The sequence below is a fragment of the Physcomitrium patens genome, chromosome 20 (assembly GCF_059467195.1).
Source record: "Physcomitrium patens ecotype Gransden chromosome 20, ASM5946719v1, whole genome shotgun sequence".
In the NCBI taxonomy this organism is placed as follows: Eukaryota; Viridiplantae; Streptophyta; class Bryopsida; order Funariales; family Funariaceae; genus Physcomitrium; species Physcomitrium patens.
The window spans coordinates 16,153,786-16,170,936 of record NC_143429.1 but is presented as its reverse complement, the minus strand read 5'-3'; the positions used below and the strand labels follow the sequence as shown (position 1 = coordinate 16,170,936).

The window sequence follows — 17,151 nt, the reverse complement described above, 5'->3', positions numbered from 1 at the left end:
AAAAAATTGCAATGTGTGTGTATATATATATATATATATATACAGTTATATATAATGTTTGAATCATTAATTTTTAAGTTGAATTTTTTAAAATCTAAAAATTCAAAATAATCCAAAGTATCACAATAAATAAACATATATATATATATATATATATATATGTAGATAGATAGATGTGTGTTCATAAGTATTGTTACCAAGTGCTCAAACTCTGGCACAGTATGCTTAGCACTATGTGAACCCACCATTTTGTCTCATGTGGGTAGTCAAGTGAAGGGTTGAGTAGACCATTAAACCCCCTCCCAGTGGAGTTTGTGGATGTCATACATACTCATCTTCTGGTAAGACGATGTGCTACAACCAACCCCCCTTTTCCATGGACGGCTCACAACTTGCTACGGTTGAGAGCCCGCTAGTTTCACCGCCAACGAGCATGGACGAACAAATGAAAATGAACGATAGCCAGCTGAAGTGGATGGACAGAGAAGGTTCGCCCAACCCGATCTAGACACGTGGCACATCCTTATCCCCTAGAGCTCCCCCGCCTCCGTTGTCCCCCCCCCCCCCCCCCACAGATGACGCTGGGGCTGCCTCACAATCTGCGATCATCGCAGTCGGAGCTTGAATATTCTCAGCTCCATGCCACCACAGGCCTTCAAGGATCTCGCCGCAGTCACGTAGTCTGTGGGTGTGTGTGTGTTTGTTTGTCGACGTCGCAATTTTTCGTTAGCGGCTATGGCAGCAATTGTAGCTGCGCAGAGTGTGGCAGCTGGGGCCCTGTTGGGGAGCTCCAAGGGTTTTGGGTTGGCGAGCAGCAGCAGCCGCTTGGCAGGCGCACAATTGGGCGTGAAGGGAGCTTCCAATGGGAGTCGCGTCACTTGCCGGACCGCTTTCACGATTCCCAAGAGTCGACAGGGGCTGCTCGAGGAGGTGGAGAGGCGATGGGAGGCCGCTCTTGAGAGCCCCCTTGCTGGAGTGGAGTTTACCCACGAAGAATTCGCTGAGGTTCTTTCGAAGTACGACTTCAGCTTTGAAATCGGCGACATGGTAAGTGGGCGTGTTTCCTGCTTTTGGATTCTGGTTGTGCAGCATTGCGGAATGTGCCGCTGGGGAATGTTTGTGAGGATTTTGTTGGGTCCATGACTGATTCCGACATTTTCCTGTGCAGGTTAAGGGGGTGGTCTTCAAATCAGACTACAATGGAGCTCTCATTGATATTGGGGCTAAGGCACCAGCTTACTTGCCCATGGCAGAGGCCTGCATTCACAAATTGAGGAGCGTAGAGGAAGTTGGGCTTTATCCTGGCACCGAAGAGGAATTCGTCATTGTCAAGGATGATGATGACAATGGCCGCATGATTTTGAGTTTGAGGAAGATTCAACACGAATTATGCTGGGAGCGATGCGCTCAGTTGTTGGCAGATGACGTCGTCGTCAGAGGAACGGTATGTCCATTTTTTTCCCCGACATTCCTAATCGCTTTCCAGTCTTTGTAGGGACATCAAGTAAGAAGGTCTGAGCATTGGCTACGTTGATTTGGATGTGTTAAGTCTGAAAAGACATCATCATGAAATTAAAGCAAGAAGCGTTCATTTTAACTTAGATAACATTGAACGTGAATAACTCTTGGAGTGTTCAGACTATTGAACAAGATGCTTCATGAATTAGCAGAGAATATCATATTTGGTTCTTGTTGCAGAGATATTATTGACTTATGCCTGGATAATATTCGCTCTAGGGCTCGGATTAGATGGGAGTGGCTGAAGAGAATGGTAGCATTACAAGAATGACACTGGAGTTGGAATTTTTCAGTCTGTTACCCCTTCCCGATTTGCAACCTGAACGACCGAGGTTCTCGTATCCTCAAAAGTAACTGTAGGTAGGCCTGACCCTCTACTGACGCTGTATGTTTATCTTCCCTTTGACAGATTTTGTCATCTAACTCTGGAGGATTCGTTGTAGCCGTTGAGGGTCTGCGTGGTTTCGTTCCCTTTTCCCAGATTTCAGCTGTAAGTGTTTCATAGTTACTCTTCTGCATCTCTTTGCAAATTATATTTAATTCCTGGTGTATCTTTCAAAGTGTTACTGCTATCATGCCTTTCTCACCACCTTGGCCTTATTCTATGGGATCCTGTGCGTACTACTGTCAAGTTGACCTAAATGGTTTTTCTTTTGTTCCTTTGCAGAGGGGAGCCCAATCCAATCCTGAGGAACTACTGAACAAGGAGATTCCCCTTAAGTTTCTTGAGGTGGACGAGGAGCGTACACGCCTCGTTCTCAGCAACAGAAAAGCCACCTTTGCAGAGAGTCAGTCTGCCTTCGGCATTGGTTCAGTTGTTGTGGGAACTGTTCAAACTGTTAAGCCATACGGAGCCTTTATCGATATTGGAGGAGTCAGTGGTCTGCTGCACATCAGTCAAATCAGTCACGACCGCCTCACAAGTGTGGAGACTGTACTATCACCTGGAGACAAGTTGAAGGTATTTAGTGTTCTTCAAGACTATGCTTTTCTCACAGCTATTCACAGAAATGCCCGTTGAGAAGTTTATACATAGTATTTCTCCGATCATATTATTTTATCATACAGCATGAAAGTGGAGGGTTTTGTGCAGATGACGAGGATATCATTAACTGAATAATTTTTCTGGCTGAGTTCATCCAGGTTATGGTCTTGAGTCAGGACAAGGACAGAGGCCGAATCAGTTTGTCCACCAAGAAGCTTGAGCCAACACCTGGTGACATGTTGCGTAACCCACAATTGGTTTATGAGAAGGTTAATCATTTACGTTCAAAAGCCTTATCTTCTTTGTAATGCACTGACATTTTCGCATTTTGGTTGTACCGAAAATGAACCACAAAGTAACGAATTCAAGTCTTTCTATCCTGAAATTTTGATCGTCATTAATATTTTCAGTTCGTGGTGCTTATTTACTTATTGAGGTGTGTATTTAAGCCAATCGGTTCTTGCACTGCAGGCTGATGAGATGGCTAAGACCTTCAGGCAAAGGGTTGCTCAAGCCGAGGCAGCTGCTAGGGCAGAAGAATTGCGACTTCAGCAGTTTCAAGAGGTATGAAATCAAGGATCATACCCAGTCTTTAATAGGAGTGCCCATGTCGCCGTTCCCTTCTTGTACTGTCGATAATGATGTTCTTACGATGCTCGTTTCTCGGTGAATCTGTGCAGTGAACTTAGTTTGAGTTCAGTGATTTTCCCTGATCGTGGCAGTACAAAAAGTTGATTCGTAATTCCACTGAACGCCCTCTGTATGGTTAGTCTAATGAGCAAACTTTCACTCTTAAATCCTTTTTTTTTTTTTTTTTTTTTTTTTTTTTGTGCAGGTTGGATTTGGTGTAGGAAACGATTTCTCTACGGTCGCTGACGATTTGGGTATCGATAACCTTGAATCCTTGAATGCATCAGTCGAGGAAACAGCAGTTTAGAATGACACTCAGAATGACACTTAGCAGTCCAGCTCTGATCAACACCCTGTGGCGTTTTTTTAATGCCGTTTCTCCCCATCAGGTAGCGTGTATTCATTTTTTCCCCCAAATGCTTAGAAAAAGCAATCAGTAAGGGTAGGTTTGAAGCACTGTCGTTGCCAGGAAGTTCGTAGTCTTTATCTCTTTCCATTTTGGACATTTATGCTAGGCAACATTTGATATTGTGACGAGTTTTTCAACACCCATGAAAGGCTTGAAAGGAAGCATTTCTATATGACTCGTATTTCATTGTCGTCAAGCCTTTACTATCCATCGATATCGACGCAATGTCGATCATCTAGTGACCGCTCATCGGTGATAGCAAATTAAGCCACTTCATTATCAATTACAACGCAAACAATTAAAAATGTAATCAGCATGTCTCGGTACCTCTCTCACATAACTTTAAGAACCAGAAACATCACCGCTATTCATGATACTAACTTCACTTCCTTAGATTGGCGACACATTTTTGACATCAGCTTGTACTGCTTCGATAACCCGCCCGGTTCAAGAGGAGATTAATGTTGTGATCTACACCTCTGTGTGCTCACTGTACGTCAAATTCAATGCTTTGGACACACTCAAATACAGCTGAATGGCACGTCAGCAAGTGGAAAAGATTCGTTGACCCGTTGCACCATTTCTCAACAAATGTGATATCTAAACGCTGTGAAGCTTGATTCGTTGAAGCGTTGGACAAAACGACTTAGAACTCATCGAGTTGTGCAAATCTTGTCTTCAATAGAAAACGCAGCAAACAAGCAACACTCGTATGCTTGGAATCCAACCGAGCCTCCTCAATAAACACGACATTTACATTGTAAGTTGGTGCTTTTTGGGAGATACCTGTTTGACAATTCACAACTTGAAGCATGTCTTTTCTGGTGTGGAACATTTCGATGCTAACAATATCTCGCTTTCGTCAGTAGAGTATCGTAGATGAAGCAGTTTTCATTCATCAATATCCAAATGAGGCTGCATTGTTCATACGGCAGGAAGCTCTTGAGAGGAGTGGAGAGTAGACCACTGTCACCCCATTATATCGTTTCACAACGTTCAGGTCAGATCATGTCCTCCTTCCTTTCCAAACATTTCTTCGTTGATCATCCACTTGTGAGTTCTCCTGTTTTGTGATCTTTCTACAAAAGAAATCAGTAATTTTGAAAGCTCTCTGTTGTTTCTGAGGTGTTTGTCTGTGGGTTTTTGAGGTACATGTCCTTGGGCTTTGGAGGTTTGGGTTTGTGAGGTGAAGTGGTGGCATTGTTGTTGTGGAGCGTTGAATTGTGACTGTGTTCATTTGTTGATCGGTTGTTAAGGTTTTTGAGCACGAGCTGGAGGTTATTTGGTGAGGTTGGGGATATTTTGCTTTCGAGTGTCGGCTAGGGTTTGGCGACGAGGTGTGACAACGATGGCCCAGACCTGTTGCAGCTGCAGAGCGGGGGCGTTACAGTCCTCAGCCGCAGCTGCATTGGTGAGGCCCGACTGCGGAGACAGGCGTGGCGAGCGTGCTTCGGCGTTGGCGTTTGCAAAGGCCGGCGGTGTGCGAGCGTCGCAGAAATTACAGTCCAATGAAGAACAATTCTCTAGGAGCGCTTTCTTCCGAGGTGTACCAGAGGTAAAGGTTGGCGCTCCGAGGAGGAGTAGGAGCACAATGGCCGCCGGTCCTAGCTCCGGCGGGGTTGTCAGCATTTTAAGTGAAGAGAAGGGTATGGAGCATATGGGAATGGCGGCGGTGAAGGAGGCGGACGTGGCTGCCATTGGTGCAATTGAGACCAGAATCAGCAGTGGCAAATCCCTGACAGCTCCGACTCCGAGGGATTTTGTTTCCAGGTATGCTGATGATGAGCCCCGCAAGGGCTCAGACATTCTTGTGGAGGCCCTCGAAAGAGAGGGCGTGCGCACCACATTTGCGTACCCTGGCGGCGCCTCGATGGAGATTCACCAAGCTCTCACCAGGTCCAACGTCATCAGAAATGTGCTGTGCAGGCACGAGCAGGGTGAGATTTTCGCTGCTGAGGGCTATGCGAAGTCTTCAGGACGTGTTGGAGTTTGCATTGCGACTTCCGGACCGGGAGCTACCAATCTTGTGACGGGATTTGCTGATGCGTTGCTGGACAGTGTGCCTCTCGTTGCTATCACTGGTCAAGTGCCTCGGAGGTTTATCGGCACTGACGCATTTCAGGAGACTCCCATTGTGGAGGTCACTCGGTCGATTACCAAGCACAACTATTTGGTCATGACAGTTGAGGATATTCCTCGCGTCATTCGGGAGGCGTTTTTCCTTGCTGCATCAGGGCGCCCTGGTCCAGTACTGGTTGACATCCCGAAAGACATTCAGCAACAAATGGCCATTCCTGACTGGAATCAACCAATGAAGCTCCAATCATACTTGAGTCGTCTTCCTCCTCCTCCACAGATCTCCTTGATGCAGCAGATCATCCGCCTCCTGGCCACTGCTAAGAAGCCTGTCATCTACTCTGGTGGTGGCTGTTTACACGCAAGTAAGGAGCTCCGGGAATTTGTCGAGCTCACTGGCATTCCAGTAACATCTACCTTGATGGGATTGGGAACATTCCCTGCTTCAGATAAGCGGTATCTGTCCATGCTCGGAATGCACGGAACAGTGTACGCCAATTATGCCGTCGACAACGCAGATATGCTTTTGGCGTTTGGAGTGCGATTTGATGATCGTGTGACTGGAAAGTTGGAGTCGTTCGCCTCAAGAGCCAGTATAGTGCACATTGATATTGACCCTGCGGAAATTGGAAAAAACAAGCAGCCTCATATTTCCATTTGCGCTGATGTGCAGCTGGCTCTTGCCGGGCTCAACAAGCTTATTAAGGAGGGGCCAGCTGAAAGGCCAGACTTTTCAGCCTGGCGAGCGGAACTTGACGGCGTGAAGCTGAAGTGGCCTATGAAGTTCCCTAAATTTGACAATTCCGTGATTGTACCGCAGCTTGCCATCCAGACCTTGTGCGAGTTGACAGGAGGCAATGCTATCATTTCAACTGGTGTAGGGCAACACCAAATGTGGGCCGCACAATGGTACGAGTACGAGCAACCGAGAAGGTGGCTAACTTCGGGTGGACTTGGAGCTATGGGTTTTGGTTTGCCATCTGCCCTCGGTGCTGCCGCTACACACCCTGATATCCCCGTGGTTGATATCGATGGAGACGGAAGTTTCATTATGAACATTCAAGAGCTTGCTACGATACACGTGGAGAAGCTGCCGGTGAAGATTATGATCTTGAATAATCAGCATTTAGGTATGGTGGTCCAATGGGAAGATCGATTCTACAAGGCAAACCGAGCTCATACCTATTTAGGTGACCCAGAGGCTGAAGCAGATATCTACCCTGACTTTTGCAAGATTGCGGAGGGTTGCAAGGTACCTTCAGCTCGTGTGACACGGAGAGAACACTTGAGGGATGCAATTACCAAAATGCTTGAAACCCCAGGACCTTATCTCCTGGATGTTATCGTCCCCCACCAGGAACATGTGTTGCCTATGATTCCAGGAGGAGCCAGTTTCAAGGAGATCATTACTGAGGGAGATGGCCGACAAATTTACTGAGCAGTATGCTTATGAAGAAAGTTTTGTAGGTTGTGCTCCGCATTCGCAATGCGAAATCATCTGTCAAGGAGTTTTGGTTTATGAAGTTAATTTGGGTCATTACGCGCAGGAGATGGAAGCGTACTAGCACTCCGCATCCATCTGATGTAATGTCTTGTATGGACTAGCTTATCATAATATTTATGATGACAGTTTGAGGGAGAATCAATTCCAGATATATCAATTCAAGCAGTACTGAAGTTGAAGTGATCTCTATCAGGCTAGCCTAGGGTGATAAGCATCTGCCTTCGGAAACATTATGAGACTGTAATGTTTGAATTTCTGATTACGTATACTTTCATGTAAATTTTTAGGATAGAGGTGGCAATACCGAAAGTACGTTGGCCCCTTTCTTAGACGCAGTTTTGCTCGTGTACCTTCATCCTGAAGTAGGGTGTTTGTTGTAATTGATTTTAGCTTTAAACATTCAGTTGCAGCATCAAGCCAGTACAGCACTGTGCGATTCTCTATGGTTAACAACCCTGGAAAACTCCCGTATTAGTGGACATGAGGCAGGGTAATTGTACTTTACTGTTATTATTGTATCCTTGCATCTTCTGGCTAGATATTGGAGGCATGGAGGTTGTGAATTACGCGAAGACTTCCCACATACCTAGATGTTACCAGCATTTGCTTCGCTAAGTTTGAAATTCTGGAGAAAGTGATGAAAGCATTCAGGTTTCTGATGCTTGTGGGTCGTGCATCATGAACATAGTTCTGATGCTGCAAACATGTGAACAGAAATGCTGATACGATGTATGTCTATTGCGTGACTCAATGTTGGCGTTAGCGGCTCAGCTTTACTGCAAACTTTGTCATGTCAATCAACAATTGTAGTTCCACTCATTCAAAAGGATCTGGTTTGTGGAAATGTTTTGATGTTCTTTCAATCACTTTCTGTATTTTAAAACCCTTGGATTAACATTGTGCATACATGTAACTGTAGCAGACAGTTGTTTTATTCCTCTGAAAGAAAGACGTAGCTCAAGTCTTTGTTGAAATTACAATATTTGACTGAGCTCTGAAATGGTTTGTTTGCTTCAATGTGCAGAACATTCACCGTTTCTCAGTAGTAATGCGTCATCAAAGTGATGTTTAGTATGACACAACTCTTTTATTTGAATGGTTGATGTGGTAAATATTTAGTGCCACACCAACAATAAACCACTATTACAAATGTTTCAACAAATTAGACATTAATAAAGTTGAAAGGTATAAAAACAACAACCCACAATACATGAACATTAATGACACTAAGGCTAATCAAAACAAACACACAAATAATAATAGGGGTGTCCACCAAGTGGAATTGCTATGTGCACATCTCTCTTTATTTATTTGATTTATTTAACTTATGTATTACAAATCCTCTGGTGTTGTGGGTCATGGTTATTTTCTTGTTGTTAATTTAATATCGTTTAATCTCATTAGTGTCCAACTTGTTGGTGTATTGTTGGTGAAATTTAAACTTATTTATTGGTAGTTATTTAACCTTATGCATTGATTTATATTAGATAATATAATAGAATTGTTATTTTGATCTTATACACATTCTTCCCATAAAGAAGAATTTCCAAGTTCATCTAAATAGGTTTTAAAATTTCCATGAATCTATGATGAAATGACCTTTTTTTATTTTTTTACACCATACACAGACTGTATGCAATCCTCAAGCACATATGAATAGTATAAGAACGAACTCATTTGAACCCGAAAGTCAATTACTTGATAATGCATAGAGAGAAATTGTCTTTATTATTTTGGGTTTGAAAGTAATAATTAAAGTTAATCAATATATCACAGTTCTGATCTGCAAATAAATGATACATAATTACAGTACATTCAGTGGTAGTAGTATTAAAGTAAGTTAAAATGGTAATTGCTGAAATTTCATTCCACCCTCAATAGACTCTACAAAAGATGTAAGATTCAGTTTTTACATGTTAAAAAGTTCATTCCAATACTATTATATTTTTACCTAGATATAGATATATTTATATTTATATACATACATCTGAAATTTATTGGAACTTTTACATTTCTTTCCTTTTATGTGAAGTATAAATTTTATATTGTTAATTACATTTTTAAAATATGTATAATTTTTATGTTTTGCAAAAATGAAAAACTTTACAGTATTTTTCGTATATCTACATTATGTAAACAACTTAGTGTCTGTCCTTGAAATTTCATGGTTGGTTGAATTCCAATTAATAAAGAGCTGTTGTGTTTTATTTATTTATTTTGTAAGATGTTTGTCAAAGTATATAGTAAAATAGTTTGAAATATTTGGAAAAAATTATGAACAAGAATATTCCAGAAATTCAACCATTCACATATGATTGTTTTATAAATATTTGCAATGATGTTTGTGGCGTTTATAGTCTATTTTTTATAAGAATTTCTATTGTTAAGTTTTTTAGGAACATACACATATACACACATGCATGAGTATGATTCATCAATGGAGTTAATTTATTGAATGCATGTTATAAGATGAAACTGTAATCAACTTCAAAATAACTTCAAAGTTATTGTAATTCTTCTTCTTTTTTTTTTTTTTTTTTTTTTTTTACGTGTTGGTTTTTTTCATGATAATTTTTATTTTTTTATACATTTCTTTCATCTTCAAAAAATTGAACCATCTCTTGGTTTAATTGACTAGATAAATCCATGTTGACATGCCACTTCCTTGAGCATTGCATATTCAAATGTTATCTTTTGTAACTAATACTTTTCTATTTTACAAAATATATAAAACATATTTAATATGAATATATAACTACTCAACATAATTTTGGTAAGGCAATACGAAAAGCTTCTAATAATTAAGTTTTGATTTATTTATTTATTTATTTATTTTGTGTGTGCGTGTCCAGCTGATGTTTTGATGGAAGTTTTCTCCTTTGATTTTTATACGTATGTACATATATAAACCTAAACTTATGCAAATACATGTGTGTGTACTTGTGCAAATATCATATTTCTTTAAATATAATATTTTGTTAAACATTGACAAAACTCTGAACCATACATATAGGTTGCTAATGTCAAATGACATCTACAAAAAGACAGAAATCTCAATATTGCGTACTCAATGGAATATTTTAATAGTACAACCTTATACACCAAGAAAACTCACGAACCCGTCATTACCACGTGTAATTACACAATCAATCAACAACAATTAAGTTGACAAGACACATGTTGTTTTGTTACTAACTTTCAAGTAAAACTCCACCACGCAATCAAAGGTTATCAGGACACCGAACCTTCTCATCAACCCAACAATAAAATCCATTTCATGATCAAATTTTTAAAAAATATTAAGAAGAAGAAGCAATGAATAAAAAGATAACCTACCCACTTTATGAATCACTCACTGCGTTATTTGTATTACACAAAATATGTAACGTGGATGAGGAATTATTAACGTTGAATGGCGAGGCAAGCTAAGTACATGTGGGCTTAGTTTCCCTCAGTGCGTGAGACGGGGACCGGTGCCTGCAGTCAAAGCGGTATTAAAGGCCAGGGGGGGCGCCCCAAGAGCGCGGATATGGCCTTCGACGACGTCCATGGGACGGAGGCAACGGGAGAGAAGGCGATGGAAATTAGGGTTTGGCGCTCTGTTGGGGCGTGAGCAGAGAGAGGGAGCCCAGCCTGGTTGGTCTAAATCTGGAGCTCGGTTCAGAGATGGATCCAAAGCGCAACTGGGCTCAGCTCCCAAGACAAACCCTGGCGTGCATTACAAACATTATTCATGTTTTTCCTTTTGAATATCTCTTTTCATGTAGCTCTTTTGGGTGTGATCCGCTCCAATGAAGGAGCTTCGATGGTGGACATGACCATTTCGTCCCACGCTAATTGGAAGCCTGTAGATGCAGCGCTTAATTGGGGTTCTGGAATTAGCCCAAGAGCGGGAGCTTTTTCCGCTACCCGAGTGGACATTGGTCGGTGGTGTGACCAGAAACAGACTAAGAGAGCCGGAGGCAAGTATTGGGCTGGGGGTGACGGGACGCGGCGAGCTGGCGACGCCATTACTCCTTGAGTTACTGGAGGATGTTTGCCTTCCAGCTTGCGGTTGAGATTGTGTCGCCTTCCACAGGTGGATAAGAAACCAACTCTGAATGGCAGCCGTAGGTTTGCGAGATGGGATACCTTTGGATGGCAGACACACCTTTTGCTTTTCGGGTGGTTGGGAAGGGTAGAGAGGATTGAGCCGTTGCCTGCTCCTTGTTAACCTGGTAGACTTGCGCATTGCCGTTGCTTCTTGCTGCTCCCATTGGTAGGCACTGTAGTTCAATTCCCTTGCGGCCCAATTGGTTGGTGCTGCAGTTGAACCCCTTTGCAGCCCAATTAGCATAAAATTTATCCTAATTGACCACTTGCTCTATATTCTAGCTCCACAGCATTAAATTGTATAATATCGTATGAAACTTCACTCCTAAGCGGAACGAAGCAGACGCTGACAAACTCCGACAGCGTTGTTATGTCGAGGGTGAAACCTCATCTTGGAAGGGGCGGGGGGGGGGGGGGATGTGAGGATGAGAACACATGGTGAAATTCGGGTACTGTATCCTAGCACATCATTGTACAGAACTCAATCACAAGAACATGCTGTATGTGCGTGACGATGCGAGCAGGCTTTACCATAAAATTATCTTCCTATTCTCTGGCGTCGAATGGCCAACAAGTCCTACCCAAAGATACCTCATCGTCCAAATTCCAGAAGTGGACAGCAGTGCTGCGCTTTTGCGAATACGGTCCTGAAGAGGATGCAATGAGTTCAATGGAAAAAGGGTCTGATGTTCCCACCAATCATTCAACACCGCATGAGTGTTACCCGACTGCTTCCCATGCGACCACTACATAAAAAGGACCCCCTTGAAGATTTGCTGTTCGACGATAGACTGTAAACAAATACTTAAGCTCTCGGAATCTGTGTCAATGCATAATTGAAGGAAATTACCATGAGCAGAGGAACTAACGCGCACACGGGAATTACGCCAGCGTCAGAGTAATGAGCATAAGAGGTGCTTTTTCCCTAACAAATTGTGTACCTGACAGCCTCATGTATGCTAAAAAAAGGTCATATCTACATCAGGATCCGCATCTGGTAATTGTTGAATTGTATTGGAGATGAGTTGTCTCATCACTAGCACGAGCTGGTCTTGCGTTAGATGAACGATCTGAGCCGTTGGAGGTGTGATCAGAGGGTGCAGTCTGACCCTTGGTGGGAAGGTCGGACCTGATCGTCATTGTCTGTTTCTGGTCGACCCCCGAGGCTATGACAGCCTCGCAGCTCACGTCCAGGCTCTCTAATATCAGCTTCAGTACCTCTTGTCCGCCCAGAGAGTACTACCGGGACTTGTATTTCCACAATCATCAGGAGCCGCATTGCCGAATTGCACTAGCATGGCGACAGCTTCGATATCCGCGTCCAAGGCCGCCGTGACTGTGCAGCTCTCGCTCGGGAACAGCGTCGGCAAGACCGAGCAGCGGCGATGCAGCAGCTCTCTCAAGACTCTACCCCTCTCGGCAGGACAGGTGAGAGGACCTGTGTGTGAATGGCATCTTTATGGTTTGTTGGTGGTGAAATGGAGGTTGGCAGCGTGGGTTATTCCTGGACTGAATGCGTGTGCAATGGTGGCGCTGTTGTTTGGTTGATGTGTTAGTTAAGGAGATTTTGTGTGATGGTCGACTGTCGGTGTAGTAATTGTGGACACAAAGAATCCAGACATCGAAAGGTTCCTTAGTTGGTATCCAGAGGGCAAGCTGCATTGTTTGTGGGTATTGTCTGTCATGTGTTCATTCGTGTTGTAGGTCTTTCCTGAGTCGGTTCATCTGCCTATCTCCCTCTCCAACACTGCTTAGATTGAGGGACCCGTGTAGGACCAACGCGGGTTTCGATGGCTCTATGATTTGCCTCCAATGTAACCATGTCACTCATAGCTGGTTTTCCGTCGTTCTCACTTGCATCCTATGAACACTCCAAACTAATGGAAGAGTACGAATGGCTCTTTAAACTTGAATGGCTGTCGAACAAGCATCCCATCGTTTATCTTGTTTAATCCTGTCTCAAAGTGTGCGCGGTTTGAATGTTCTTCTGTAGATACTTGGAAGTGAATGAGATCACTAGGCATAGGTTTTTGGGACTCCTCACGACTGCGACCCCGTTGTCACTGATGTGAAGCGTGGTCGAGTATATCCCTGCTCGTCGACTTAGTGCGATTAGTCGCCCTGTAAAACGTAACTGTGATACTGATTGGTCTTTCTAGCAACAGCATGCTTTGCATTCCTGACGTGTTGCATCGTGATAACGCTCAAGCGTGACCGCATTTCTTCGAAGCCGCAGTGCGTTGATTACATTGTCCCATGTGTGATGAATATCATGCTCACCAGGCAGCATGTTACTGTTCAACTGACTTTTGGCCCTTCGTCTTTCCTAGGCTTCTGAATTCGGAGCGTCTGGATCCCTATGCAGTAAGAACGAACTTGCCAGCACCATCTCCGCAGTCAGGAGCGCCATCCCCAGACAGGTACGAAGTATACCCCATCTGTAATCACCTCTGTATTAGCACGTCATCTAATGAGTATCTGTTGGAGCTGTTTTTCCAATTGGAGAATGGTTTTACAGCAGGATTGGAAGGGGATCCTTAATACTGGCTAGGTGTGTTAGTGTCTCGTTGAATAATCCAGTTCATTGCACTGGCTAGTAGTTGCAATCTCCTGGTGCCGGCAGGGGAGCAACATTCTATTCTCAGTTTGGAATAGTGTCCCAGGAGTGTGATATCCAAAACCAAACGTCCTGTTCCCACTCGGTGTTGTGAGAGAAAATCCGTTGTCAGTCAACGAAGAAGGATGTCCTTCATACCCAACAGTGGATAGAAAACGAGTGATGAGGGTTACATTGCCTTGGCCTCTTGTCCTGTCATTGCAGTAATACACTTACTGCGACACACTGGTTGGTTAGGGCTCTAGGTTTTGTATTCTGTAATTATTAGTGAGTCATTGTGGTCAACGATTTCTATGAATCTCCCGAACAATTCAAATAAGTGTTGAATTGCCTTGAGATTAGTCATCTCTTTCATCTACCTAGTCTCATGGCTTTTTTTGACTGTCTTGTGGCCGGTAATGTCTTCCTGTTTCACGTCCTAGACTGCTTTGATGACCCTCTTTACTCAATCGTCTGATTGATATAGAAATAAAAGAAAGTTGATAGGGCTGAGCGGTTGAGATATGAGGAAGTGATTGAAATTGCTGTTGCGTTTCGCAATGGTGGTTTCATATAAGTGTATGTATAAGGAAAAAGAGTTCTGTGCCTTTCAGGGCACACTCGAATTTGAATCTGGGTCTGTCGGTTTTGGCGCATGAAGACACTGTGGTACCACTTGTCACATGGGTTGAAAGAATAGTGATGGAGTGGTCGCACGCGACAATGGCTGTGCAGGGAGGAGCGTTCAAGATCATGGCCTTGGCACAGAAGGCAGAGTACATCTGGATGGATGGACAGGAGGGTCAGAAAGGGATCCGCTTCAACGAAATGCGATCCAAGACCAAGGTGATCCAGGAGCCCATCAAGGCCGGATCTTTGGACTTCCCCAAGTGGTCATTCGACGGTTCCAGGTAAAGGACTACGCCGTTGAATTCGAGATGAATTTGACAGAATTGGGATGTTCGGTGAAATTTCACTTGCCTGCTCAGTGGACAAGCATCACTGACATGAGTGTTTGGGGGCGTCGTGCAGCACTGGGCAAGCAGAGGGGCGATTCTCCGACTGTATCCTGAACCCCGTGTTTAGCTGCCTTGACCCCATCCGCGGGGACAACCACGTGCTGGTTCTGTGTGAGGTGTTGAACCCCGACAGCACACCCCATGAAACCAACACCCGGCGCAAGATCGAGGAATTGTTGACCCCGGATGTGCTGGCAGAGGAGACACTGTTCGGATTTGAGCAGGAGTATACGATGTTCAACAAGGCCGGAAAGGTATACGGGTGGCCAGAAGGAGGTTTCCCACACCCACAGGGCCCCTTCTACTGTGGAGTGGGTCTGGAGGCGGTTTACGGGCGACCTCTGGTGGAGGCGCACATGGATGCGTGCATCAAGGCTGGGCTGAAGATCAGTGGTATCAATGCCGAGGTCATGCCGGGACAGTGGGAGTTCCAGATCGGCCCCGCTGGACCTTTGGAAGTGGGTGACCACGTCATGATCGCACGTTGGTTGCTTCACCGCTTGGGTGAGGACTTCGGCATTACTTGCACGTTCGAGCCCAAGCCCATGGAAGGTGACTGGAATGGTGCTGGAGCTCACACCAACTACTCGACGAAGTCAATGAGGGTGGACGGCGGTATCAAGGCCATCCACGCCGCCATTGAGAAGTTGTCCAAGAAGCACGTGGAGCACATCTCCTCATACGGGTTGGGCAATGAGCGTCGTCTGACTGGTAATTAGACATTTGCCTCCATGCGTGATGCTGGTGTGGTGTCTCCTTGAATCTATCGCTGAAGGCGTTGGGCAAGGCGTAGATGGTTGTTGTCATATGGTGCGTTGGCAAAGGCTGTTTCTTAGATGTTGGACGGCACAGCGAGCACTTCGTAAAGGTTGCGGCATTTGTTAGCTGAAGGGTTTCGCAGTGTGTACAGCGTCGTTTGTGTCCTGTCGGTGTTGTTAGATGGGGAGGTGTTCGTGTGTATTGTGGAGTGATTTCTGATGGCAATGTGATGTGGATTCTGTTCCAGGAAAGCACGAGACTGCCAACATCAACACTTTCAAATCGGGGGTCGCAGACAGAGGTGCATCGATCCGTATCCCTCTTGGAGTGTCTCTTGACGGCAAGGGTTATTTGGAGGATCGCAGACCCGCGGCGAATGTGGACCCTTACGTGGTGGCACGCATGCTGATCCAGACGACTTTGAAGAACTAGGGTGTAGATAGGATTTGGGCGATTATTGTATGGAAGCGGGGATCCATTTTTGCACCTTTGCGGGGGCTTAGAGTAGGAGGCCTGCACTTGGTGTGGACTGTAGTGAAGATGTGCAGCACGGGTGTGGACAAGTAGTGAGGCTAGTGCTAGCGCGAGTGCCCTGGAGGCGTGTGCTTGAAGTACGTCTGTTGTCAGGACATGATCCACCTCAGAGCCAACTGTGTATTGTATGTATCTTTGTGCATCGATGGGATATACGTGGGTTAAGTATGACTGGTGTGGGATGAAATCAACTTGGTTGCTATCTGGGGTGGTGGATTGATGATTTCTTGCAGTGGAATGGAGGTTCTTATCTCGACTGGATTGCAGTCTGTGGTCGGGAATGTCCAATTGCAATGGAGTTGCTTGGTAGTGTAAGTGGTCAATTTATTTTCAACAATTTGATAGTGATGAAATTGTGGAGATTGTTGTAATGGAAAATATGTGTTGTAGGAAAGAAATTTGGTGGAAGGGCGTTAACTGTTGGTGGAGCAGCCAACGTCGATGAACAGTTGCCGTACGAAAAAAATGGAGAAGAAATAGAGAAATTGTACTCTACGAACGGCGACACTTCAATTGCACATTAAATCATTTGTAATGGAACTGACTATATACACTAATCGTATAACAAAGTGCGCTGTTCGCTGTTTGCAGAATGGTAAGTTCCACACTTGAACAATTGATGCAGGTAGAAAGAGAGTCGTCATTGATGGAAGTGCGTGTAATACTATATTCCACTAAAACGTTTTTATAACATGTATTTTTATTAGTATAAAAGTCCATATCTTGTAAACAATTAGAATTAGCCAGTTACCTGTCAATTTCTAACAGCCACATCATGTGATGTACAATCCCTTCCCAGCACTTTTCAATAACAACGAGAAATTAAACCCTGATGTGGGAAAAAGAGCTGCCTCCGTAGATGAATGTGATCATTTCATCACATCTTGCTGCCATTGCAGAAAACCTAGGAATTGAACAAGCTGGTGGTTGTCAGTGGGTGGACAAGATGACGTCCAGAAGATAAGTCCTGATCGAAATCACTCGATACTTATGGGACGCAAGCCAACATTATATTGATTTTTTCCATCA

The 17,151-nt window shown here is 44.1% G+C and overlaps 3 protein-coding genes across 6 annotated transcripts; all 3 read left to right on the top strand.

Annotated features, from left to right (window-relative positions):
• The first annotated feature begins 616 nt into the window (after positions 1–616).
• On the top strand, positions 617–3,714 carry LOC112272921 (small ribosomal subunit protein bS1c). Of its 2 annotated transcripts, none has more exons than XM_024501096.3 (7): positions 617–1,047; positions 1,169–1,444; positions 1,928–2,008; positions 2,186–2,479; positions 2,662–2,772; positions 2,975–3,067; positions 3,339–3,714. In XM_024501096.3, the coding sequence occupies exons 1-7, from the start codon at positions 736–738 to the stop codon at positions 3,438–3,440; spliced, it is 1,269 nt and encodes a 422-aa protein (XP_024356864.1). In that variant the 5' UTR covers positions 617–735; the 3' UTR covers positions 3,441–3,714. The 2 variants fall into 2 exon arrangements, with proteins under 2 accessions (XP_024356864.1, XP_024356865.1); XM_024501097.3 differs by having other exon boundaries at positions 3,184–3,714.
• Positions 3,715–3,841: 127 nt separating this feature from the next.
• Positions 3,842–7,534, top strand: LOC112272920 (acetolactate synthase 2, chloroplastic-like). 3 transcript variants are annotated; one of them, XM_090245308.1, is made up of 3 exons: positions 3,842–4,302; positions 4,412–4,542; positions 4,799–7,534. In XM_090245308.1, the coding sequence occupies exon 3, from the start codon at positions 4,891–4,893 to the stop codon at positions 7,054–7,056; it is 2,166 nt and encodes a 721-aa protein (XP_090101434.1). In that variant the 5' UTR covers positions 3,842–4,302; positions 4,412–4,542; positions 4,799–4,890; the 3' UTR covers positions 7,057–7,534. The 3 variants fall into 3 exon arrangements, with proteins under 3 accessions (XP_090101434.1, XP_090101433.1, XP_073385380.2); XM_090245307.1 differs by having other exon boundaries at positions 3,937–4,302; positions 4,478–4,542; XM_073529279.2 differs by lacking the exon at positions 3,842–4,302 and having other exon boundaries at positions 4,494–4,595.
• Positions 7,535–12,427: 4,893 nt separating this feature from the next.
• On the top strand, positions 12,428–16,290 carry LOC112273274 (glutamine synthetase, chloroplastic). The gene is made up of 5 exons (XM_024501828.3): positions 12,428–12,642; positions 13,545–13,634; positions 14,546–14,721; positions 14,843–15,540; positions 15,836–16,290. Exons 1-5 carry the CDS (start codon positions 12,511–12,513, stop codon positions 16,018–16,020), a joined length of 1,281 nt encoding a protein of 426 aa, XP_024357596.1. The 5' UTR covers positions 12,428–12,510; the 3' UTR covers positions 16,021–16,290.
• The last annotated feature ends 861 nt before the right edge of the window (positions 16,291–17,151 follow it).

Coding starts and splice junctions, on each gene's coding strand:
- LOC112273274 (XM_024501828.3), top strand. CDS start 12,511: ATGGCGACAGCTTCGATATCCGCGTCCAAGGCCGCCGTGACTGTGCAG. Junction 12,643..13,544: donor TACCCCTCTCGGCAGGACAG/GTGAGAGGACCT, acceptor CGTCTTTCCTAG/GCTTCTGAATTCGGAGCGTC. Junction 14,722..14,842: donor TGGTCATTCGACGGTTCCAG/GTAAAGGACTAC, acceptor GGCGTCGTGCAG/CACTGGGCAAGCAGAGGGGC.
- LOC112272920 (XM_090245308.1), top strand. CDS start 4,891: ATGGCCCAGACCTGTTGCAGCTGCAGAGCGGGGGCGTTACAGTCCTCA.
- LOC112272921 (XM_024501096.3), top strand. CDS start 736: ATGGCAGCAATTGTAGCTGCGCAGAGTGTGGCAGCTGGGGCCCTGTTG. Junction 1,048..1,168: donor GCTTTGAAATCGGCGACATG/GTAAGTGGGCGT, acceptor TTTCCTGTGCAG/GTTAAGGGGGTGGTCTTCAA. Junction 1,445..1,927: donor ACGTCGTCGTCAGAGGAACG/GTATGTCCATTT, acceptor TCCCTTTGACAG/ATTTTGTCATCTAACTCTGG.